General features: G+C 40.0%; 1 protein-coding gene across 1 annotated transcript in view; it reads right to left on the reverse strand.

The window, feature by feature from the left end:
• Positions 1 to 15,780: 15,780 nt before the first annotated feature.
• The window catches only part of LOC116735615 (protein shisa-8), a 99,655-nt gene continuing 89,546 nt past the window's right edge, over positions 15,781 to 25,889 (reverse strand). The window contains exon 5 of the mRNA XM_032587609.1: positions 15,781 to 20,517. Within this exon, the coding sequence (XP_032443500.1) occupies positions 20,012 to 20,517 (506 nt within the window). The 3' untranslated portion in view covers positions 15,781 to 20,011. The remainder of the gene's footprint in view (positions 20,518 to 25,889) is intronic.

The following is a 25,889-nucleotide window of genomic DNA, read 5'->3' on the forward strand; positions in this document are numbered from 1 at the left end:
ATGTTAATTGATCTGTGGAAAGAACTTAAATAGTAGTGTAAAGTTTATGCTTTGCAAATGCATTTTCTGTATTGCTCTGCTTAAGCTTGAAAAACTTTGTGTGTTTTCATTTTACTGAAGTATCTGTACTTCACCTTAAGTATTATTAGATCGTACAGCATAGAGATCATTTGATCATATAAGTACACAGTCAATCAGTCAGTCACTTTGCTCTTTATGTTGGAGCTGTTTGATTAAATCACTGCAGGGAGCAGGTAAGTTATTGTGAATAAGCAACATAAAAGCATTAGATGAGTCAGATAAATGGTGGTAATTGAGCGTAAAAATTGCTGCTCCAGCTACGAAGAGAGATTTTAATGGTGGTATATTAATTCAAAGTGACTCTGAGCAAGCAGAGATGAAGAGTGGCAGAGTTTAATCATGATTAATATGAGTTTGCGCAATAATGATTTGCGCTGTGCCGTAAAATACATAATACTGGCTAACTTTGTCACAGAAAAGTGAAACTTTTAAAAAATAAAACACAAATAAAATAGTCAATTGGTTCTAACACCCCTAATTTAATACTGTAGAAATAATGATTACAGAAAACTATTATCCCCAATGCTAATAGGGGGCTTATATTTTATATAACACCCATAACAGACTGATTTGGACACCCAACTCTATCAGTTTTGGGTGTCTACTAATACTGACAGACGTATTGATTACAGAGTATTGGTTACAGGAGAAGCCAAAAGGTCAACAATAAATACGGAGGAGCTGCTGACATCCAGAGCTTAGATGGTGGAGTCTGTTGACAGGAGGACTACTGTTAATCCCCATTTCTACGACCGAAAACAACTCAAAAATATATTATTACTGGTGCCAAAGATGACGTATCGGACACATATCTATACAGCCTCCACATAATGTAAGTGGTAAAGACAACTACAAAACAAAAAGTTGTGGTTCAACAAAACATTAGTTTTACAAGATGTTAAAAAGTGTTTCCCGCTCAGGTTTTTTTTTTTTTTTTAACACAAACATTATCTGCAAAAGTAGAGATGTTTTTAAAAGGAAATCCCCATTTTAAAAATGCTCAACACAAAATATGTCACATAAAAAAACCCAGCAAACAGTAAATTAAGCTTGCACACACCTAATGATCTGGAACTTTGATCATTTTCAGTGTTTTTAGTTTTAGCTTCGACTTATTTATTGAATTGTTTACGCGTTAGCGAACGTGACTACTTACAGCTAGCTAGCTTGTTCCAGCCTCATATCGTTGCGCCTCCAGGCAACCGGATGCTGACAAAACGGTCAGCATCCGGTTGCTGACCGTTGAACAAATGCCATTCCACCTGTTGCATGTTGCTCGATGGTTCAGGGACTTTCATTAAGCTTCGAGTTATTTAGTTTTTGGGGGGGAAGACGTTGGTGTTTCAGAAAGTTTTTTCGCTGGGTTTGATCGGTTCGTTCTTTCTGTGTTCAAAGTGGCGCGAGCTGAACTCCGTGTAACCAGGTAACTGGCGGGTACGGAAGCCGCAGGAGCCAAAACACTACAGAAGCTACTGTATATCTTTACCTTGTCGCAGATAGCAGCTAATCTGTGAAATTCCGTCCAGTCCAGACCATAAACCAGTTGACCAACTGCTTCTTTGTTTTTATGACGTTCAGCCATGTTTGCCTCCCTTTTTTACAACTTGAATATCGCTGCATGCGTGATGGCGGGGTGACGTATTTATGCCATGAAATTAGCATATAAAGATAACATTTATTTTCTCCAAGCAAGTTTTTTTTTCTTTTCTCTTTTACCGGTATTATAGTGATACCGGTGCCGCCCATATGAGCGAGTAAGGGTGAAATTTTCTGTCTTAATCCAATTTGAATATGTGGTAAGACATTAAAATGTATGTTGAAATATGCTCTCCATCCAACTTTATTGAACTAGAGCCACTTTACAGAGAAAAACAATTAAACACAGCAGGTTCTAGATATATAAAGAGATAGTAAAAACATAAATCAAAAGACTTTCAGATATAATTGCAGTAAAAGTTATGAACTTACGGGGGCAGAATAAAACTGCAAACCACACTTTGTAGATTTTTAATCGTAAATGATCAAGGGCTGCGAATAGTTTTCAAAGACATTGTTTGAGTCTAACAACATCACAACAGTCAAGAACTGGCGCTCAATGACAAAAAAATTACATCGTGACCTAAATTTAATTTGACTGAATTTGTTCAAACCATTATGATTCATTACATTGAATAAATAACGGCCTTTGTCAGTGGATGCTTGTTGAAATATCTGTGGAAAATAATTGGCTGTATAGGAGCAACGGGAAACAAAGCATAGCAGAGAAAGACATAAAAATAAAAAATAATTAATGGCGTATATGTGGAGAGCCTCTACCGAGCTCTAGCATGTAAACAGCAGACTCCCAGTAGGTCACCTCAGACTGAATGTGAAGAAAACACACTCAGGGAAGCTCAAAGGAAATACAGTTAAAAGGTAACGTATGAGAGAAGGGGGGGAAAAAAATGCTTCAGACACTCAAGGATTGTGATTTATCTTCAGCCGACAGAGAGAATGGCCTGCTTCGGTTCACAATGAACGGTTCACTGCCTCAGTGAGACATTGGAAATCAAGCATGTTACGTTCAAAGAGTTGATTTAAAAGAGCACAAAACAGAAGCACATAAATCCACTCTACGTTTGATTCTCAGCTGATTTTAGTATGTTGCTTCCACACACAGAATCATTATGAATACACCTTATCCCCATAATGCTTCTTATGTCTAATTCATTTTATGCTGGATGACCGGACAATCCATCTATCAGCATTTATGTGCAGTGGCCGCCTACCTCCCCTTCTTCTATCCATTCCCTTTTTAAGAGGATGCATTGATTAACTCACGTCAACATTTAATTAAGTAGTAATCAGTTTAGATTTTTTTTTTTTGCTCGTACTGAAACTTAGCTGACATTTGAAAAAAAAAAAAAAAAGGAAATCTGTATTTTTTTATGGCATAAAGTACAGGTGCAAATGCAAAGAAAGCTGAGTTACACAAACTTCTGATAAACGAGGTTGACGGAGGACGCCGGGCCAATGATAGATGAGTGGCATTGATGTTTTCTAATTTCCTTTTGTTGTATTGCCTGGGACTACTGAGGCAGGGTCCACCCACTGAAGAGGCAACCAGCAGAAAACTAGTGGCGCCAGGCAGTAGATTTCCTGCCAGATAAGAGCGGAAGCGATGGAGAATGAGATTTAGATGGATAGATGGAGCATGGGAGTGTTCCTCCTCGGGAGGCTTCCGCTTTAATTGCGTTTATGAAGCAGTGGACGCTGCAGATTGATTGAGGACATCCATCTCGAAGTGCTGTGATCTCCATGGGACACCGCCTTCGTTCTCCTTCTCAATCTTTCACCTGATCTCGCTCCTCTACCTTTATTCCTCGTCTATCCATCTCACTTACCATGTCGGATTTCTCCAGACTCTTGCCTTCGTTCTGCCTATTTCTCTTCATTCTAAAGATCCCTCTATCTCCCTCTGCCTCTTTCCAACTTCCTCCCCTCCAAAAACAAAAGAAAAAGAAAGAAAATTAGCAAAATCTAACTAAGTCCAACGCAGTGCTGGAGATTGGTTTACTTTGGCTGGAGGGGGAGAGTCAGTGTGTTATATTGGTTCAGACAGCAGCACCAGTTGAGTCTGATCAGAGCGACTAAATCAAATTGCTGAACTTCCTGTTAGACATGACATCAGAGGTGGAGATAGAAGACAGCTCTAGTCGGATGGCGCAGAGTCAGATAAGACGGCATTTTCTGGGAGAAGTTTAAACTCCAGCATCCAAACTCCGACTCACTAGTTTTAAAGTTATAGTCACACAAAATGAAGCACCAGCTTCTCAAATAATCCCACTTGTTCAGGCACGTTTCACACTGCATTTAGGCCAGGTTTGAACAGGAGGTTTCAGCGCCTCCAACAGCAGTTTCGGCCTCAGTTCTCTTGGAGGATTCGGCCTAAAGAAGTCAGAAATTGCTTTAAAATTGTTAACTTGAAGTCTTTTTTTTATGTCGACTTTTAAAGAATTATTATACTAATATTATATTCTCTTTCCTTCTCTTCCTCTTTGCTCTCCTCCCTCATTATCATAAACACACGACACTTTCAAAGCATCTATTTGAAAGTACGATTAATCAATTTTGCATTTGAACTGCAGCCTGAACATTCCTGGGTCTTCTTTTGACGCAGATTGTTGTGTATGTCCAACCTGGAGGTGTGCGCGCATCCACAACCGATTCCAAGCTCAGTGCACCCACATTTAACCACCGCTGTATGCCAATCGAGGTCCATAAGCACGGCCTGTTTTAGTTTGTTTGTTTATTTGCTGAAATATCTGGGCGCGGTGCCACCTGACGCGCTGTTGGCTGGCATTTGGACGGCAGCGCCTTTATTCGATTTTTGTATTTTGACAGTTGCACATCGGCGAGAAGAAAAACATGCTGTCGTGACACTGCAAGAAATGATTAGTTTTCTAGCATTTCATTAATCTATTATCGTTTTTGATTCGCCAGCTGCTACATGTTAATTGTGCAACAGATTTACAGTTATACGCACCTCCGCCCACACACACCTAAACCTATTTTGCCAGCTTGTTACCCTCTAGACTGCGTGCTGACAGCTGGTTGCAGACATGACCAGATTGATGGAGCTGTTGATGGCCAGGCCTGCAGAGCTGCAGATGGATCTACGTGTGGGGGTGCGCTTGTGTGTGTGTGTGTGTGTGTAGGCGTGGATGGGCAGTGTGGAAAGAGCTGTTTTGATTGCAGAGCAAGAGGAAGAGAGATATTCGAATTACTTTTATCAGTTCCCGTTTGAGCTGCTTATTTCTACGCTAGGTCCTGCTATAACTCGCATAATAGGCATCTCAGGAAGATAATTCAGGAAAGAAAAAAATCACACCTGGTCAAACAAAACCATGAAATCCAAAATCCAAATAAAGTAGTTAAAATAAGCTGAAATTGTGCAGTTTCTGCATAAAGATAATACAAAGTTTATTGGAGAGCTGTGTGGGTTTTTATCTGAACAGCTCGTGAAGGAAATGGAGAAAAACCTGCTTTGCTGTGATTTTAGACCATTTTATTACCACTGAGAGAAAAAATATCTCGATAATAGAGAGTGAGAAAAGATTTATGCTCATAGGAAAGTAACTGCTTCGTCACTTTGTGCCAGTTAACAGAATGGATAGTTTGGCACATGTTTATGTCTACTTGTACATGACAGGATAAATGGGAGTAGTTTCACTATAAAAAATACATTCAATAAAAAAGTATTTCAATATTTTTCAGTTGGAGAAGAATCTGAACTTAGACACCAACATAAGGCCACGTAGTTTGTTGTTTCAACCACAAACGTCAAAGTATTTTATGGAAGTTTGTGTGATAAACCACCTTTCTTTGGAAATGGGACTAAACCTCCTTTTCGGTATATGCTGATCATAAATGCATGTCAAACTTTTTAGATTTTCATTTTTATTTCCAAAATGCTTTTTTCTTCATCTTCAGTCATGTTGTGTCGATTTATGAAATAACGTCCAGAATCGCAGTGAATATGTTATAAAGTGATAACATGAAGGTAGGTTAAAGTTACGGTGTTTCAGATCCTCATGTCTGGAAATAAATCCACTCATATTTGGCGAGCCGTTTGCCTGCTGAACCATCCGACTCAGCACTTTCCCTGCTCTCCACAGCTTCCTGCTGCGAGCTCCCCAGTGGACCGCTGCATTAGCTGGCTCTACCTCCGCCACGCTCTCTCAGTTCACGCTTTGTGCCTGGCCGTCTTCTGCAGCACCAGACTTCCTGCCATCCTCCCACCCCCCCTTTTTTTTCCTTTAACACATCCTCTTATTTCCTCTTCCCACATCTAATGTTGTATTCTAATTGGTCTGCAGCTTGAAATGTCATCTCCCTTTTCTGTCAGACGTCTATTGTCCCCCCCTCATTGTTCTCTGGGTATTATCTGGCACAGCTTCATTCTTCTTTTGACAGTATTTCTTCAGAGAGGGAGTGTTTCCAGCCCTTTTCCCTCCTTCTCTCGCCTCCTCTGCTTCTGTTTTTGCCTTTTGGTGGTGTTTTCTTTTTGCTTTTTTCACTTCCGCTTCACACAGTCTGTGATTATCTTCTGCAATGAGTGGCAGCTGTCGTCTTATCAGGCTTTGTCAGGTGTTGGTTGAAATCCCTTTTCTGGGTGGGAGGCATAAAGGTGGGCTGGTAAAATGCAAGCGCTCCATCCACATTGTGATGGGAGGAGTGATGGATGGATTGAGGACATTTCACCGGACACACCGTCTGGAACAGAATTAGCCTCAGATCCGCCTTCTGCTCAGTGTATCTTTATAGGGCCATCTATGTAAGTACCTATCGACAGAGGGGAAATAAATAAATAGGGGTAATCTACTCTTTCTAGTCAGCAGGCACTTTGTGACTGCATTAACTAATAGCTTTTTCAGAAAACAAGATGGAAGCGCAGTTTTGTTCCTGACTCTATTTGGATTCCAAACTACAAAAAAAGATGGGTTTACAGAACTGCGATAATAGGTGAGCTAAATTTCAATAGACAACTAACACATTGATTTATGTCCAAAGAATTTGTTTATATTTTCACAGCATTTAAAGGAATGCTATGTCAGAACTGGAAATCGAAACTCACAAGCAACAAAATGGACCTTAAAGGTTGGAACAGTTTGAGAGCTGTTTAAGGGGGACAACCTCGCAAATTTCTAGAAGTAACTTCAAAATGTACTTTTTTTTTTTGTTTACTTATTTTGCTGTGAAGTTTCAAATGGCTATTTTATAATTTGCTATCTGCCAAGTTCTGCATACTTACAATAAGGCAACATAGCTAGGAGAAAAACCAGAGATGTCATTGAAAGAAATATTTTTTTCCCCCATGAAAACGTGTCTAATCTCAAACAAATTCACAATTTGTTTTTGGCAATTTGGCAGTTAAGTTTGACTTCATTACCACTTAAAAATCATATCTAATTCACCATCTATTCAAGTATTTCATGTTTTCCATGCAATAGTTTCACATGAAGTAAATCGTGGCAAATTGACTGTAACATGTGATTGTTTAACCTGTACAGCAACTCAACTGCAGATCTGTCATCTGAACTCACTTTGAAGGATAAGATAAATAAATTTATGATACGCAGCAAAACCACTGAAGCAAAGGGGGCCACAATTCAAATCACTCATCATTTTTCAAAATATGAAAAAAGTGAATAAGAACGCATGCAAGGAAAATTGGCTGTTTTATTTTTGTTTTATATCATAAATTTGTTTTCAGTGCTCATCAACAGCTGAGTTGCTGTTCTGCTACCACTACTACTTTATTTAAAACAACAGCAGCTGTGACAAAGTGCTGTACAGATCATCAATAAACATTCAAATTGCACAGTTACAAAGTCGGCCTTCTATCACCTGAAGAACATTTCCAGGATTAAAGGACTAATGTCTCAGCCAGATCTAGAGAAACTCATCCATGCGTTTATCTTCAGTCGTATTGATTATTGCAACAGCGTCTTCACAGGTCTGTCCAACAAATCAATCAAACAGCTGCAGCTGATCCAGAATGCTGCTGCTGGCGTTCTCACTAAAACCAGGAAGATAGAGCACATAACACCAGTTTTAAAGTCCCTACACTGGCTCCCTGTAGCTCAAAGAATAGACTTTAAAATACTGTTGTTAGTTTATAAATCACTGAACGGCTTAGCACCACAATACATTAAAGATCTGCTGTTGTTGTATCAACCTTCCAGACCTCTCAGGTCTTCCGGTTCTGGTCTGCTCTGCATCCCCAGAACCAGAACCAAACGAGGAGAAGCAGCTTTCAGCATCTATGCACCACAAATTCGAAACAAACTTCCAGAAAACTGTAAAACAGCTGAAACACTGACTTCTTTTAAATCTCAACTAAAAACCCCCCTGTTTAGGATTGTATTTGAAATGTAATCAATTACACATTTATTGATGGAACTTGACTTAATGTCATGTTTTGATTGTTGATTCTATGTTGCATTGTGTTTCTGTGTTTGATATGATGTAAAGCACTTTGAAATGCCTTGCTGCTGAAATGTGCTATACAAATAAAATTTGATTTGATTGATGTAAACCAATCAGAGGCTAGAGTCTGTCTGACAAGCCACAGACAAGCCAAGAAAAATGAAATGATTAAACATTTAAAAATAACTTCAATATATGAAAAATGTAATGTTCTATTAGACACTGACACAAAAACTGACACAATATATTAGATTGTGTCAGTTTTGGTTCACTGTTGAGGTCTGGAAATCTTTTTCTCCAGATGTTTAATCCCCCAACGTGCCTGTCTCGTCTTTTTTCTTCTTTCCGGTGTTTGATGCGCAGTGTGGGCTTTGCTGTGCGAGGGAATGAATCTGATGAAAGGACAAAGCATCAATACGAGCTATAAGGTCATGCACTTTGCCAAAACAATATACTGACAGACAATGCAATACTCTGTAGAGCAGATGGGGACTGTGGAGATCATAAATCTGCTCATATTATTCAGAAGATGTCTTATGTGATGAATGATTAATCCCTAACCTTTAAAACAAGATATAGCAAATTTGGATTTTTTTAGGGCTGAAATATTCCTCGAATGATTCGAGTACCTCGATTATTAAAATTCCTCGAGAAAAATTTACCTGCCTCTAAGCTTTGTTAATTTATGTTTTATTATTTAGCGCACCGTCTTCCAGACGGGACACTACTTGCGTTGCACGGAGCTCCGACTTCCGCCTCCGAGTTGTTGACGAAAGCCAAGTGGCCGATGTGTTGGGGAGGAACAGCGATGGAGTGATGGAGAGAGAATTATTGTGGACATGGTTTGTGGCATTTGGCTTTTTGCTCTCCGTGATGGATTTGGTCCAAACCCTGGAGACACACAGATTAACTGTGACATCTGTGGCAGCTGGAGATGATGCCCACAGACCTGCCAGGACACACAGAAAAGCCCAGTACAGTTCATCTTTGGAGAGCTGTATATGGCCTATAGGGGATTTGTGTCTACATCATGAGGTGAAACGTATCGTACATGTCGCCATATTGTGCAGAGAGCACACCACTAGTCCATTTCATCATAACCTTAATCTCCCGACTGGTTTCACGCCTGGGACCTGTTACATGATAACCAGTGCAATCAGATAAACTATAAAGTTTAGAAAGAAAATCACCTGCTTTGACACTGAAGGAAAATATACACGCAGCTAAGCTCTAGCAGCTTAGCTGGATAGTTCAGGCAGTCCTCCGGTCTCTGGTAAAAGAAGATGATCAAACTTGACTACCTCAAAGGCGTAAAATTTCCTGCCAGAGGTCTTCCTTGCATGATTGACGGAGGACATCATTACATTGTGGGAAGTCCTGTAACCCAAACATTACAGGACTTCCCACAATGCACCTCTCTTTGTCAAAGGATGGATCTTCCTTATGACTTTCATTAATGACAGTCACTCATGCTCGTAATGTGTTAATCTAAAAAATAAAAAAATGTAAAAAAGAAATGGTCCTCAGCGAGATTAGTTTTCATTAAGCCATGTAATGGAGACATTTTTATTTGACTTCAGCATTCAATTAAAGAAGAGACTCGTTCGAATTCTGATGTCTGAGAAGAGTCCTGATAACTGCCAATTAACTTTTTCCACAGGCCAAGAATATTTATGTTTACTGGTGGAGATGCTCCAATCTGATCATGAAAGAAATTAAATCTGAATTGAAATATCTGCTGATACCGATATGTTCAGATCTAAAGCTTCTACTCAATCACTACACTGCACAATATGTATAAACCATGTTGGCACTCGGGTATACCGCTAAAATGTGTGCCTTTATCTTCCACTGTTTAAATTAACAAGGTTAGAAGTTATTTAATAGATCTCAGAATGATCCTATATTCATGTCCTTGCCAGCTTTAGAGCTACTAAATCTGAATATAGACTGCTGAGGGAAAAGGCGGGGGACACAGCTTCAGCTGTTAACTCTATGGCTTTACTAGGCTGTGAAATGGTGGTAAAATAGGCTAAAAAAAACTACCCCCTCCAGCGATGATAGTGCAATTTAAAAAGCCTACGTCTGCATTGCTCTTCTGCAAAACCTCAGAGTTCTTGCCTCACTCATTAATGCAACAGTCAGACACAACTTCTTCCACTTTAGAGGTTTGTGCAAAACATACCAGATGGTTGTATTGTATCTTCTCCTTTTCAATACTAAAATTCTCACTAAAGAAGTTGGTACGAACAAATAGCATTCACTCTGCAGCCAGAAGACTGTCGACATATCCATCTGTTGATATTTCTAAAAGTTTTCTATAGGATATATGGGATTACTAAATAGTATTTTTTTTATTTACGTGTACAACACATTGATGCTTGTAAACCTAAACCTTTAGAGTAAAATCAGTCAAAGAGAGGAACATGAGTCAAGAGCCTCAGACTCTTATCTAATCCCAGAACATAGCCGACATCAGGACCACTGATGAGCGTTTAGGCACCGCTGAATGGTTGCCCTGAGAGACTCAAGGATTTCTCAAACATGCACGAAAGAATCAAAGCAACACTCCAGGTATATTTCGATGAGGCAATAACATTGTAAGATGATGTAAAGTTAAAAAAAGTGTGATTTTACATAATAACCCCCCTTTAAAACAGTATCCACTTGGTTTATTTTTCACACAAGCCAAAAGTTTCATGGTTCAAAATAAGCAGCCGCAGCACTCCACGCAAGTACGATCGATACGGTGTTTCTTGTACGATTTATTCAAACATGACACATGGGCAAATATAACATGAGTACCTACAAACACCTCAGTAAGTCAGTTGAAAATTTTATTTATACAGCATTTTTGTATGCATGAAAATTTTTGTTCATATATCCCCTCATTTCTAAAAACAAACAAAACAAAAAACAAAACGTCCAGAGAATATTTTGAGTTACAGAGAGTGATGCCCGTCTGGTTTTAAATCTATAAAAAGCCCTTATATAAGCTGAGTAGTCAACAACTTTCACAGCAGACAAATGGTACGGCATTCATATATATATACACAAGTAGTACATAGCAGTCCAAAGCAGCCTATTGCCGCCCAGTACAAATGATCATGAAACAAAGCATGACTTTTTTTTTTTTCTTCAATTTTCCAGAGGTGCAAAATCTGTACAAGAAATAATTCAGTCTTCCCTTTTTTTCAGCTAACGTGTTGGCAAAGCACTTAGATACAATGCAATATCTTTAACAATAAATACACAAGTGCATGTTTATACCAAACAATGTAACTCACAAAGATCACGAGCTTCGTACCGTATACATGACATAGAATGAAATTCAAAAGATCATCTGTGACCTTTGGAGTTATATTGTGTGACGTAAGACGGGTGGGGTGCCTAGATCTAGAAGGGTGTGCAGCCATGAGTCTAAAATCTGGAAGCGCTTCGTCAATTCTATATAGGTCAAATTAACGTGTTAATGCTTCGAACAGGAGCTCAGTCCTGGAAAAAACACCGTACGAAAACTGACAGAGGACAAGGAAACAACTGAACCGTACACAATAGTCTACATATTGCTAAGGATCATGGATACCCAAGTATGTCTACCAGGTTGCATTCACATAACCTTCGGTAGGATACTTGCATTGTGTATTTTTTGGAGAGGAACGTTCAGAAACAACAGTCAGTTTGCTCGCGGGTGAGCGAGCGGCGCCATAGTCTGTCATTCATCAGGAGAGATTGAGTAAACTCACTCTAAGCTGACGATCCAAAACAGTCTTCAGCATTCCCACTGTTTTGGATGTTAAAGCATCAGTTAGGTGTACTCAGTTTCCCCTGATTCAAGGCTTTTGGTCCTGTTTCATTCCACAAAACTGTGGTCTTTGTATGTAGATGTGAGTCCTTTGTCTGTACGTGCATGTGTGCTTGTGCGCGAATGTTGTACATTGTTCACATCAGAGGCAAAACTGTGGCTCAGCAGAGGCTTTTTCCAGTCCAATTAACTTAGCTTCACCAGCTGTTTTTTAATTTAGTCTTTGCCTGAAGGTAGTCAAAGATGTCCAGCCTGAATTGAAGACACACACACACACACGCACGCACGCGCACAAAATAATTATAAAAAAAAATCAAATCAAATCCAGAGCTTTTGAACCACAGGGAAATCAACACTAAAATGTGTCCGTTTCTGTCCAGTATGTCAGAATGATTGTTTCTTGGGATTCTGGCACCTTGGAAGCAACATTTCCCAAAGTGCAGGAAGAAGTTAAAGTCAGCCGGCGCTCGCACGGTCGGCTAATCCGTGCGACAAACGCGCACCAGGAAAAATGTAGAAAAGTTGTCTTTGACTTTGCTGGTAGCTTGTCCTCAGGCTCTGTTTGTCCTGAAGGACTTGTTTCTCTCCTCAAACTGCGAATCCTGGAGCCGGTGTCGCACATCCAGCGCCGTTTGTTTGTTCTAAGATTGCAGCGCTTGAGGTCTGTCAGAGTATGAAGAGAATAACAAGGGGGTCCAGATCCCGCTGTGAACATTTGCAGATCAGAGTACATACCCGCTATTCTTTGCAGCTGCGGCGGCAGAATCCTTTTTATAAAGCTGACTGCTCGACTGCATCAAAGAGATGAATGCTTCAGGACTCTGCAGACAAATCTGGATCAAAAAAACAACCAATGCCGTATCTGCTGTGTCCATGCAAGCCTCATCATCGTTTTCACTCCGGTCTCTGTCCTCTCAGGTCCTCTGTAGAGTCTCCTCTTCTGCTCAGTGCTCCCCTCTGTTTAAGCTCCACACACTCGTTGGCATAAGCCCCTAAACTCTAAGAAGGAATCTAAATGGGCAAAAAGTTGAGGAGAGGGTGAAGTGTGGTGATTGCTTGTTATTGCTTTACCGATTTGTATTGCTTGTTTACTTGCTGTCCTTATGCATTTTTTTTTTTGTTTGTTTTGCAACTTCTAATGCCAAGGTTTTCAGACTTTGCTACAAATGCTGTGGGTGATACTTGGGTACCCTTTCTTTGGGAAATTTTGATTATTACCATTTCCATGCTGATTAAAACAATAAATAAACAGCTAAAATGATTTAATTTAAACAGAAAACACAACAAAGAGAAGGATAGTGAGAATATTTTAAAGACTGAACATGTAAAATCAGTGCAAATTCTGAGGGAAGGCAACAATCCATGTCTATGCATTTGGCAGACGGTTTTATCCAAAGCAACTTACAAACAATGGCAATCCAGTTAATATCAAAGCTACCAATAAGCTACTTAGAAGGAAGACTGCTTGTTAAATTCTGTCACAGAGAGGTGCAGAAAGAGGGTAGGGCAGGAAATGCTCTCTAAAGTCCCGAGTCTTCAGAAGTTTTTTGAACATAACCGCTGTTTTGCTTGCGTTTCGCGGATCAGACCACTATCATGAAACAACATGAAAAAATTCTGGATCGTCTTGAGCACGGTGCAGGTACCGCTAGCTGACAATCCCATGACGACCAGAGTGACGACACACAATGCTGTTGGGGTTGTAGAAAGCAAAACAACACTGTGGCTGTACTTTTGGCCTACTCTATGAAGGATGTCAGAGAAGTCCATGTGATATTTTAGGTTGGTCTATCTCTGTCACTTGTTTCGAATGCCAGTAAAAAAAATTAGAAAAGAGAAACTGTCCCTTTTTGTATTTTCAGAAAAAAAAATGTAAGGTTTTTTTGTTCAGCTTAGAATCATCTAGTATATTATCTATGGCACAGGTGTCAAACTCAAGGCCCGGGGGCCAAATCTGGCCCACCGTAGCTTTTTATGTGTCCCTCTGGACTCCAAATTACATCAATAAGCCCTTCCAGTTTTTCACAAATATGCAAAATTCACGCAAAATCAAAAAATCTCTAAAATTTTTTCTGATTTTACTGCAAATTTTCTAAAAAAAATGGTCAAAAACATTGAGTTTAAGTGACTGCTGCCTCAGCCTGACTTGATTTTATAGTCCGTAATTGATAGAATAAAAAGTTTACATTTTACATTGTACATTAGCGCGAATATCTTAAAAATTCCTTACACACATTTCTAGATTGGCGCCACAAAATCTGTAATTTTGATTGCAAAAAGTACACTAAAACAATCTCAAAATCTAGGGGAAACAGCTCTTTACTGATTTTATCAAAAATATTCCAGCACAACCGGCCCTTTAAGAACATTCAGATTTTTGATATGGCCCAAAATGAAAATGAGTTTGACGCCCCTGATCTAGGGGTAAGAATTTAAACTAGCGATGATGCAGTCCAGAGTATTTAAAAATGGTGAAGCATCCCCCTTTAGTTTAGCACAAATGTGATGTTACAAAAAGGATGCTAATGTTAGCATCACGGGTAGCTAACTAGTAGCCAGTCCAGAGCTTACAAATCATTCGTATCTCATCTGTTATTCATACACAGACTTGAATCCTTCAACCAAGCATACAGTAAATAAGATTAGTATATTTTCCTCTTGTTCTTAAACTCAAAATGTCAATTTCTGTTGCTGTTTTATGACGTCCGTCAGCATGGCAACGCTTCAGAACCTTAATACTGAGATGGTGCTCGTCATTAAAGGTTTGAGAGCCACTCCTCTAATGCATTAGCAGTGATTTGTGACAGCTCGGTCGGGGTTTTAAAGGCCAGAAAGCTTTTTCACATGAAGTGACCCACTAAAAGTGTTTGCACCTCCTGGGACTAAAAGTCAAAAGGAAAGAGGGATGCCACGGAGGAGAACCGGCACATTAAATGCGCCGCAGAGCCGGAGCGAGCACAAGCACAGATGCGTTTGATGCATATTCACACCCTGCATATCCCATTGGTGCTTTTGTATTCATGATCCCCCCATTCTTAGCTGATCCCTTATTACAAAGGCGTGCCAGCGGGCGCCGAGCGGCACTCCAGCAACTTGCCTAACAGGTTTTTCACATCTTGGAGAGGTAAAGTGGAGAAGTCACTGCAGCAGTCGGAGCGTGCGTTATATTGCTAATTAATTCTCACTTGTTAAAAGTTTTACTTCATTGCTTTCCCCCCCCCTTTTTTTCATCTGGATGTGTTCATTTGCATCTCAATTAAATTTTAAATGCAAACCGGCTCATTTGTCTGAGCGAAATTTCACCCAAGACAAATGTAAAGCTCACACTTTCATTTCAGTGGAATTTCCATATGTCCAGATGCAGAAAAACATGTGGCAAATTCATGTTGCAGTCTGCATTTGTGCAAGCTTAATCGTGCTTGTGTCTGACTGCTCAGCGGGGAGTGAATCTGGAGCCCGCTATGCTTTCCATGACACTGTCGTCTATCATGGCCGACTCCCAACACACAGGCACTCGCACACGAGGAGGACCCTGGGAGATTCTCATGGTTCGTAGCGGCTCAAAGCGGTGGGCACCAAACACCAGAGAAGCTCTTGGTACCCATCGCTCAGCCTTTCATGGATATGGATGCACAGAGGGAGGTTCTGGCGGCAGAAGAAAGTCTGCAGGGGGGGGGGGGGTGGCGTGGGAGAGAGAGGCAGACAGAATGACAAAAAGAGAGAAGAGAGGGAAAGATTAAAAAGAAAAGAGCTAAATAGTGTGTGACTATGGTAAGTGGTGCAGTTTGATGCCCGATGTGCTGAAGCATGTGCCAGACTTATCCACTGCGGCATATCTGCTGTCCTTATGATAACAACTGAAGGTGAATTCAATCAGTAACTGGGACTTAAGCTTTAAAAAAAAAAAAAAAAAAGGCTTTTTCTTTTTAGGAATATTGGTTTGAGGAGGAGTCATTGCTGGACAAGTTCTCTAAAAGATTCAAAAGGTACTTGTGTAGTTAGTCAGGCAGAAGGACATTCTTCAATATTTTTTTAAGCAGTGTTGAGTGAACGTACTTGTGAATAGCCAGTAACTACCTAAGAGCAATAAAAGCAATTCTAAGTAGCTAGGGTTTTTGGAAGGCGCACATAACATCGAGAACACTGTGTTTGAACATCATTAGACGAGTCCGGTTTTCACCTGTAGATAGTTTTTAATCAAAGGCGACATCCTGAATTAATCCTCCAAATCCTAAAAGGAGCGCCGACAGTCCAACCAAATTTGCAGCACCGTAATTCCGCCACACGCAATCTGAAAAATTCCAACGGTTTCTGAACGGGGAGACGTTGCGCTTTCCAGCCGACATCGGTAATTTCGCCCCCGCCGTAGCAGGAAGTGAAATTAATCTGAGGGGCGGCAATCTTTTAATAGACGGTAAATTGCGAAAATAAGTTGCTAGATATGGAAAGTTCTAGTTGTTATGGATAAATGGGCAAATATATATTTACTCACAGGACATTTAAAGAACTGCGTACAATTAAAATAAGCAAAAATATCCAGGCGGAGATTTTAAATTTAGGACATAAAAGGCTAAGGAGGTCCAAAAAGTACAAGAGGTTTGATGGAGCATTGAATTCAAGTCTAATTCTGCCAGTTTGGGTTTGTTCATGGAAATTAATTGCATGTCTGATGGTGGCAGTGTATATTGTCCCTCAGGAACATACACTGTAGAAATTTTAGATCTCATAATCATTGTGTTAGATTAATATGTATCCATAAGGCCAAATGTCACCAGAGATGTTCCCTAATATTAAACTGATGCTCTGGGAAAGTCTCTACTTAGAATGACTGCCAAATATTTGAGGTTTGCATTTGTACTAACGCATTTGCTCTTGAATGGGCAAAAGCGTTGAAATTTCATTCGCTGGCAGTCAGACGACCTTTAAATATGAAGAAAACATACAATGAGACGAGACGTCAGTGTTCTCAACAGAATGTGGCAACATACTGAATTCTGCATCCTTGATCCCAATAAACATGCGCTATCTGGAATGCTTACATCAAAGATATGGCAAGACTTTATGTTCCAAAAGTCTGCTTACTTGGCAAGATAGGAAACAACGGTGTGACACCAGCTTTAGTTTTGTCTGACAAAAACACCCGACTCCAGTTAAAGTCCCAAGAGAGTTTAGCTAACTTTAAAATGAGCAGTTAGCTTGTAGATGCCGCATCCAATGATGAACTGAATATGTATTTAGCTTTTTTTTCTTCTCAAACTGTCTTTGTGGCATGTTTGTACCTTTTGGAGCTTAAAAAATAGTAACGCATTCATTAGAGATGCTTTAATCACATACATGTTTGAAGAGATTTTTAGGGGCACTGTCGATTTTCTTCTTAACATATTTTTTCTTCGCTGAATAAATGTAGCCAGATTAAAGGGTTTTATACACTTTTCCACCTGAAATCATGCTGCTACAATAAAACATAAGATTTATTTTTTTTTTACCAGAGGCGCCGAGAAATGTGAGGGGCTCTGTATTTAAAATGGTTTCATTACAACCGACTGCAATGCTTGATAAGTCAAACGGAGAACAAGGTGAACAAGCATTGATTGGATAATTGATAGTACTAGATAGTCTTACTATCAAATCGTCTAACCAAAGAAGGGTCTCCTTGCTTTCTATTGCCTCTGCAGCATCCCCTGTTCTCATTCAGAGAGCTGCTGTTGTAAATCACTATACCCTGCGCACTGAAAAGCGGCCCTAGGGGATTTCTGGGGCCATCAAATGTTACACAGTAGGCCTGTGATCAAGAATCAGCATGCGACGTGTTGAGAATGCGAATGTGCTGCGTGCTCAACAAAAACGAAATGAAGGTTTTGGACTTACGAAGGATTTCAACCCAACAGAACATCGAGGCAAGTCATGCTCGACGTTGCATTCCTTAAATCCTGCTAGTAGGACGACTAGGGCACCAACACGAAAACAAAAGATTTTAGGTCACATTAGAAAACTGCAAATCCAAACATCTAAATTGCTGGTCGGGCATTAGAACAGGAGAGGAAAAAAAGTTCTCATTTTGTTTTTCCTCCATTTGGATGAAAGCATAGCCTCAGACCAAGTAAGCTCTCTTGATGTGTAAGCTGTGTGCATCCGAGGCATGAATTACATTAGTGATTTGTTTAAGTGCTAGCAGTCACTCACGTGTAGTGCTGAGACACTTCATTAAGAGGGAGTGAAGCAAACTGCAGCGCAAGCAGCAGCACTAAACACTGGCATCAAACGGCTCCATCCAGGAGAAGGTGTTCTTGTTCTCTAGTGCTTTCTCTCCTTTACACCCAGAAACACTCCATGTTGTTAAGAATCAGTAAGGAAGCCAGTATGCATGCAGAGCCTTGCAAAAAGTACTCGCACCGCTTGAGCTTTTTTACATTTTGTAATGCTCCAATCAGAAATCTTGATGTGTTCTTTCTGGAGCGGTGACTCTACCCCTCTGTATTTCTAGAAACTGAAATGTTTGACCGTTTGTTTGCTAAATAGCTCCAGCTGAGTCAAATTGGACAGAGAGCAACTTTAAAAATCAGTTTGGTGGTAAAGTCTGAATTGGATTTAGATCTTTATTTATTCTAACACACAAATGTCTTGGTTTATATCACCATTGTGTCTCTGGCTGTATAGTAAGAGTGTTAAAGCTGGAAGGTGAACTTTGAATCCCAGTCTTTTGCAGCATCTAACAGATTCTAAAGTCATTTAGGCGATCTGTTTCGCCTAAATAAATTTCAAATTTAAAGCTTTCTTTAAAGAATAACTTTCTATCTACAACTCCTCCTACAAATAGAGGCTGAATTTAGTATTCCTGTTTACATATTCTCTGGGTAACTCTGTATATCCCTCAGAATTACCCTGGACCTCTTTGTTCACTTCTCTCGATTAATGTTCTCCCTACTTAGTCTTTTAGTTTAGGTCGACAGCCGCATCCACCTACGCTAAAAACTTGGGATATTGTCCTCCTTGGTCTTAAATAGGCCTTTTCTTCTCTAGCAATTGTTGACACAATAACGTTTGTGCTTCTGACTGTAAGGGGTACAGATACTTTTTACAGGGCACTTTATATGTATGGAGCTGAAAATAGCAAGGGGAATCTTAGAGAATGTACTCAACCCAAATAGAAACACCAGATATGCAGTTGACGGATTCTCTGGTGCGTTTGTGAAGCTACTCTTCACAATGATCTGGCTGGACAAATTGGACTTTTCTGTCCCATTTTAAAGCATCAGTCGCTTCTTTTGCAGCTATAAACATCATCAAGCTCTAGCTTCCAATGAGACAGCTCACTGATTCATTTCACAAGTCTAGTAGAATTAGAGTTTTGAGAGAAAATTGTGTTTCTCTTTGTCTCCAGGGGAATAGATGCGGAGTCTGCAGGCTTTCTGACATTGCCAGAAACTCTCGGTAAAATTTGACGAGTGTGTGCACGTTTCGCATGTGTGGGTCTGCACGCGGTTTGGATCCCTTCTCATCGCGTTTGCCTCTGGATTGAGATGAATGCCTCCTCCATCCCCCCCATCATCCCCTGCCCTCCTCTCTGGTATGAATTGCAAGGCTGATATCTCTCTCTTAAAAAACACTGGGGGGCAATGAGAGCTGACAACCCAATGATATTGTTTCAGCTGATGAGAAGCCAAACTTTCAGGGGAAAAAAAAAAGAGAGAAAAACATCTCCCTGCTGGCTTCTCTCATAGCCTCGGAGTCTGGACTTTGGGTTTAAGGGTAAGAAAAGTCTCTGAGTGGAATCTGAACACTTGGACGTGGTGGAGAGGGGCTACAGAGTGGAGCAGAATGTGGCAAAGTTGCAAGAGGGAGACAATACAGAGAGGTGTGTCAACACACCAAGAGGCCACTCAATTATTTAGAAAAGCTGCCAGGCTCAAAAGGGTCACAGCTGACACCTGCTGCTACGTCACCTTCACGGCTCATCCGTTGGGGTTTCAATCCGGTGGTCTCAAAAACATACAAATGCCGCACACACGCTGTTATCTTTGTTCCAGTTAAAAATGTTGAGGAAAATGCAGTTCATAAAAATCCCAGATGTGATATTTGCTTGCTACACAACACGGTAGCTGTGGATATAAAGGATATCAGAGCGCTTCCCCTCGACGCCGTTTCTTTGTTCGCTCACACCGTCACCTCCGTCTTGCTGTTGGTGGCCAGTCCCTTGTGCTTGGGGTGCATGTGCGGCGAGTGGCCGTAGCCCAGCGGCTGCGAGAAGAGCTCGGGCAACGTCTCGATGCTGAACTGCCTCTTGTTGGAGTAGGCCTGGCGCCGACTGTTCTGCTGGTGCAGCGTCTGGTGGTGCTGCTGCTGGATGGGGTGGTGCTGCTGCTGCTGCTGCGCACTGATGCCCATGTGGGTTGCCGTCGGGTGCGGGACGTGGCTCTTGCTCGGGTCCCACGCTTTGAAGGCCGAGCTGGAGGTGAGCGGGTGCGTGTTGGTTTTGGAGATCTTGGGCTTGGGCATCTGGGAGGCGTTGATGGTGATGGCAAGAGGTGCGTGGACGTCGGGAGGCGGCAGGAAGGGCTTGTCCTTGGGGTGGAAGTTGATTGGCTGGAAGGTTGGAGGAGATTGGCGGTGGGTGTAATCTACCATTGGGTAGCTCTTGTAGTAGTCTCTTATACCTGTGTCTGCATGACGGAAAAATAGGGAAAAGAACAAAACAAAGACTTTGGTTACATTTAGTATGATTACTGATGCAGAATAATAAACGGATGAAAGTACAGAGACCCTTCTCTAGAGGGTCATCAACTAATCAATTGGTGATCCATTTTGTATCCACAAAGAACCCTTCATTAACCACGTTCTTAAGCCATTGTGTATTAGTTCAGAAAACAGATAAATGACTTGATAAATTGGTCAAGTCAATCGATTCATCCACCCATTGTCTATATTCATTTGTCTGCTCAGAGTCACGGAGGGGGCTGGTGCCTATTTCCAGCGGTCATTGGCAAAGAGTTGAGGTGTAACCTCAACAGTTTGCCATTATATCAATGGACAAATTGTCAAATCTTAGATATAGCTTGATTTATGACCATCTTAATACTTTACGTTACACCATATTTCTATCCTTTCATCTCAACCCCAATTTGGCCACTTAATTTTTTTGAAACATTACGGATTGTGACGCCATGATCAAACCAGAACTACTCTAAGCAACTGCTGAGAGGTATTATTTATTTGAGTCTTATAACCTCATTTCCTTAGAACAGATTAGTAGAATATAGATCACTTCAAATCATGTGGGCACAAAACATCGCCCTGGTGGTGACCAGATCATGTATGGGTAGAATGAAATGTCCTGTTGCAGATCGCTCTACTTTCTTCCTGAAAAAGACAAACGAGTGACAGTGTTTCCTGTAACTTCTGACTATAATAGATTTAAGTATTGAAACAGCACAGATGTTGTCGTAATTAAGTCAAGAATCAGAATTTTATCAAGCACACACCTCGTAGTCGCACTGAAAGTAGTCACAAATAAAAACATAATCTCAATAAGCAAATTCTCAATCAAAATTTGAGACTCATTTTTCTTTGTGGCAGTTGAAGCAGGATATACATATATATATATATATATATATATATATATATATATATATATATATATATATATATATAAAATCGTTGTAAACTAGGGAAGCCCTGATGAAAATAAAACTAAGTTACAATAAAGTTTCTACAAGAAAACTGAGCAGATTGCAAATAAGCTGCCAAAGGCTGGATGAGATCGGTCCTGCAGATTGGTGCACGGCTTCGTGTTTAGCTGGTGAAAAATGAATGATTTCACGTTTAATCTGTGTGAGCAGAGCTGCGAACTGCTGTGGTTCCTGTTGAAGGTGAACTGGCAGCGCGCTGCTGTTAGAAAATCTGGGACAGCACAACGATAATGAATTAAACAGACCTTCCCTTCAAACAACAACTGCTGTTGCTGTCCACTTAAGTGTTTCCACACATGTTGTCACCGGGCAGAGCCGACGGCACGATTCACTGTGACAGGATTACTCAACGTCCTCTTCAGTTCAGAGAATCTCCCATCTGGTCAACCTTTCTCCTGAATCTGTTTTGTTTTCGACGTCGTGTTTCACATATTTTCTGCTCTTCTTTAGCACCAGCTAGGGCTCTCTTTCCAGTGGTAGCCTAAAACAATGCCCCAGGGTTCAGTCTGAGCCACTGCATTATACATGCATTAGCTGGAGCCGCAGAAGGAATTTCAGAGGTTTACAACACGCTCTGCTTTGGACTAATTGCAATGCAGTACATTATGCTAAAGGAGCTATTCTAAGAGTGCCTCATCTGTAAAATGCTAATTAATAACACTGTGGTAACGTCATGCAGAGTAACTTCACTTTATGTTCAAATCATTTTCTGTATGCAGAATGTGATTATTACTCAGCAGATGTTTGTTTACAATGTCTGTTCTGCATACGTTCCCTGTTAATATATATTTTTAGAAGCCTATTATAAATTGTCAAAGTTTCCAAAACGTTTTTAAAAAGCTTGCTACAGTCGATTCACTCGTTCATTCACAAAGAAGTTTTAAAAAAACCAAAGGTAACCAAAGTGCTGCACAGGTCAAGAAGAAATGGAAAGTTGAAAAATAAACAATAAAAATCACTAATCAAAGATAAAAAAATTTTTGGAAAATTTCCCCCACCATTCTCAACAACACTGTGTTTAATGATTTCTGGTTCCTTTGGAAACCAAAGTTTCTCAGGACCCGAGGCAGAGAGAGAGAGAGAGAGAGAGAGAGAAAAAAAAACAATACTTCCTGCAGCAACTCAAGAGGCTTCAAACTGCAACCTGTTATTCAGTTGTTGGTGCTTTGGGTCAGCCACAAACAGGGCAGCACTACTAAAACAATCGCTTGTTTCCTTACAGAAGCTTGATCAATAACACACGTCGGCGTGTCTCAAACGTGTCTGCACATCTATAAAGTCAGGATGTTGATAAATAAAAACAAACATGTTGATCCCACAACTATGGCCTCTATACTCTACGTTGGTATTTGGATTCTTCATTCTACTTTCTCACTTCCTCTGCAACCAGTTATCCTGCATTTTCTGGCTGCCAGCACACCTGCTCTCGTCTTACTTCTTTAATTAACATAGGTATATTAAATTTGCTTGTGCCAAGGTCCCGTGGTTTTCTTCTGGCAAAGCTTCGTTGTCACATAACTTCCTGGTATGATTCCTAATCCCCCTATTTGCGGATATGCTTTAAATTTAGCTCTCAGCGCCTTCAGAGCTAAATTTAATTGTAATCTGGTTAATCAAAACTTATCAATAAGAACTGTAATGCGCCTGAGTGGTAAGTCACAGTTGAGAGAGTTTCGATTTTAAACAGACATCTTTATCGCCAAGACCTGAAAAGCATAATCACGCTTCTCATGAATACTTATGGGAAGGAGTCCACTGAGCTTTATGCTGCTGCCGAGTTTTCTCTCTGGCTGAAAGGTTCAGTGAGCTGTTCCACATTCAACCGTTAAGAGCTGATGGACCACTTTTGGAAGAAAAGTTTTTCTTTTGTTTCTTTTTGAAAGAGTTGCAGCTCTGCCACTGATGCGTTAACTTCTCAAGGACTTTTTCGAAGTAGCATTAAAGTGAGATTTGGCCAAGGCGCGATCAACCAAACAGCAGGCCAAAATCTCCTTATGTCTTTTATTCTCACAAATGCCTGACACCAAATTTATTTTGAGAGGCCTTCTGATTTACATCCAGATTATCGTCAACAGAGCTCTGCCTAAAATTAAATCTGGGTCGACATATCTTGAAGCCTGCTTTCTCTCAACTCTGATTAGGATTAATCTGCGTTGCCGCCGGCCAACCGTGTTATATTAAAAAAGATTTCAAAAGAGCTGAGTCCACAGGACCTGCTGTTTCACCTGGCAAACGGTCAGCTGTCCCATCCAGACTGTTTTGTGCCCTAGCCATGACTTTGTGTGCACAGTGAGGATCTCTGGACCCAGTGGCTTGTTTATTACCCAGTGAGGGAGCCGATAAGCAGGTGTGAAAAGATGAATGGGGAGAATTTGCTGCTTCTTATCGCTGTAATTTGCTGACAGTTTTTTGTTGGAGGAAAGAAACTGCAGCAACGGAAAATGCGGAGAAAATGCTGGTCAGTTTGGCTGTTTAAAAGATATTGAGCAAATTCCTTTATTTTCTATTGTGTTGAAAAACTGTTAAAAAAAAAAGAAGTTGTTTTAGGAATAAACAGTACAAAAAGCATATTTAAAGTTGATTTGTATCGACCAAAAGAAATATAAGTAAGCATATATATCTGGTTGGTCCTTAAGGCAGTTTTGGGTTTAAAATAATTTTCTTTAACAGAAGTAATATTTACGTTTCGGGGTCATGCCGCATGAATCTGATAAAGAATATGAATTAGGATGAATGAAAGGAGGCCAACAAAACCGTTTTCATTGATTATTGAGAAAGGTGCAAATTGTTGACCTGTAACTTCTAAATAAAATGTGTATATAATCATAAATTATGTTTTCTTTTCAAAGTTAATAAACTCAGTTATCTTAAAAAAAACCACCAACCTAATTTCAGAAACAAACTTCTTGACTGAATGTAAAAAAGATTGCTGGGGAACGAACACAATTAAATCTGGGATAAAACGGTGAATGTTTCAAGCTTTGCAACAGGAAGCTATGTCTGAGACTCTTATTTTGAAGTATTCAAGGAAGTAGTTCTTGGGAGTTTGTTATTAAGACAGAGATGGACTAATAAAGATTTCCTTTTGGTTAGGTTGACAAAAGTCCTGTCAGCTACTGTTCATAGCTAGTTAGCATTGTTAGCGTCACCTGCTAACAATGCTAATGTTGACAACTGTTTTATAACTCTCATTTGCACTGAAAAAAAAAGATCTATACTGGTTTTAAAACACACTTTTTGATTTGTGAAAACTTTATTTGTTAAAACAAAAACAGTTTAAAGTATAGTTTTCCTAAACATTTAGCTAAAATCTGGTTTAACATAAAACTTCTTTGGTAAAAATTATTCCATTTATTTCACACTTGAATTATTTGTGATGGAAATGTTTTTGTGGACAAGTAAAAATTAAATTAAAAAAGAAGACAAAGTCACCAAGTTGGCACTAACGTGAATATTTAGCTAAACTAATTTCTCCTGATGGATTTGCACCTTTTGTCAAAATTCAAAAGGCGTTCATCCATCCAGTTTGTGTTTTACAGGTTTCATATTTAAAACCTGACTAAAATCCTAATGAACTTTTGCTTTAAAAAAAAATAGAGTACACAAAGTATAATGAACTGTAGCTGTGACATGCAAGATAATCTCCACTGGAAAACATGACAAGAAAATGTAATGGATAGAAAATTATCCTAAATCCAACTCTAGACTCCTGCTTAATGAGAAGTACGAAATTATGAATGGTGTTAAAATGAATTAAAAATGCATAGACTTTTCATTTTGCTAAGCTTTAACATCACCTACTGCCATGGGTATGTTTCATTCTTCAAATATGTCTGTATTCTTGATAAGATGAATATTAAAACAAAATAAAAAATATACAAAGTAATGCATAAGGCTTATGAAACAATAAAAAAAACCCACTGTCTTGTCTGTCCTTATATTTGTAACATTGTTCTGCTAAGAGCAGGTAGCAAACAGAGGAGCATGCAAGTCCTCAAACTGAGACTGAGCTCAGTACTTAGAAATTGAGAGAGCGAGAACGGAGCATATTGCACCTCGGTGTGTGAGGGATTTGTTACTTTGAAGTGTTTTTGGGTGAAATGTGTTGGTTCTCTGCTGCAGCTGCAATCAGCCTTTGTTTTTCACTCACAGAGCAGAATAATGAGATGGGAACGTCTGTTTTCTCCTCAGCCGCCGCTCACAGTAGTCTTTCTTCCCCTTCCCTCCTTCCTACTTGCTGCTTTAATTGCACTTCTGTGTTATTCTTACTTCTGTTAATAAACAGAGTTATTAGTTTGCCCTTCCGAGCCGTGTTGTCCCCGACTTGCTGGGTTCTGCAGCTCATG

This window comes from Xiphophorus hellerii, chromosome 16, assembly GCF_003331165.1.
Source record: "Xiphophorus hellerii strain 12219 chromosome 16, Xiphophorus_hellerii-4.1, whole genome shotgun sequence".
Lineage (NCBI taxonomy): Eukaryota > Metazoa > Chordata > Actinopteri > Cyprinodontiformes > Poeciliidae > Xiphophorus > Xiphophorus hellerii.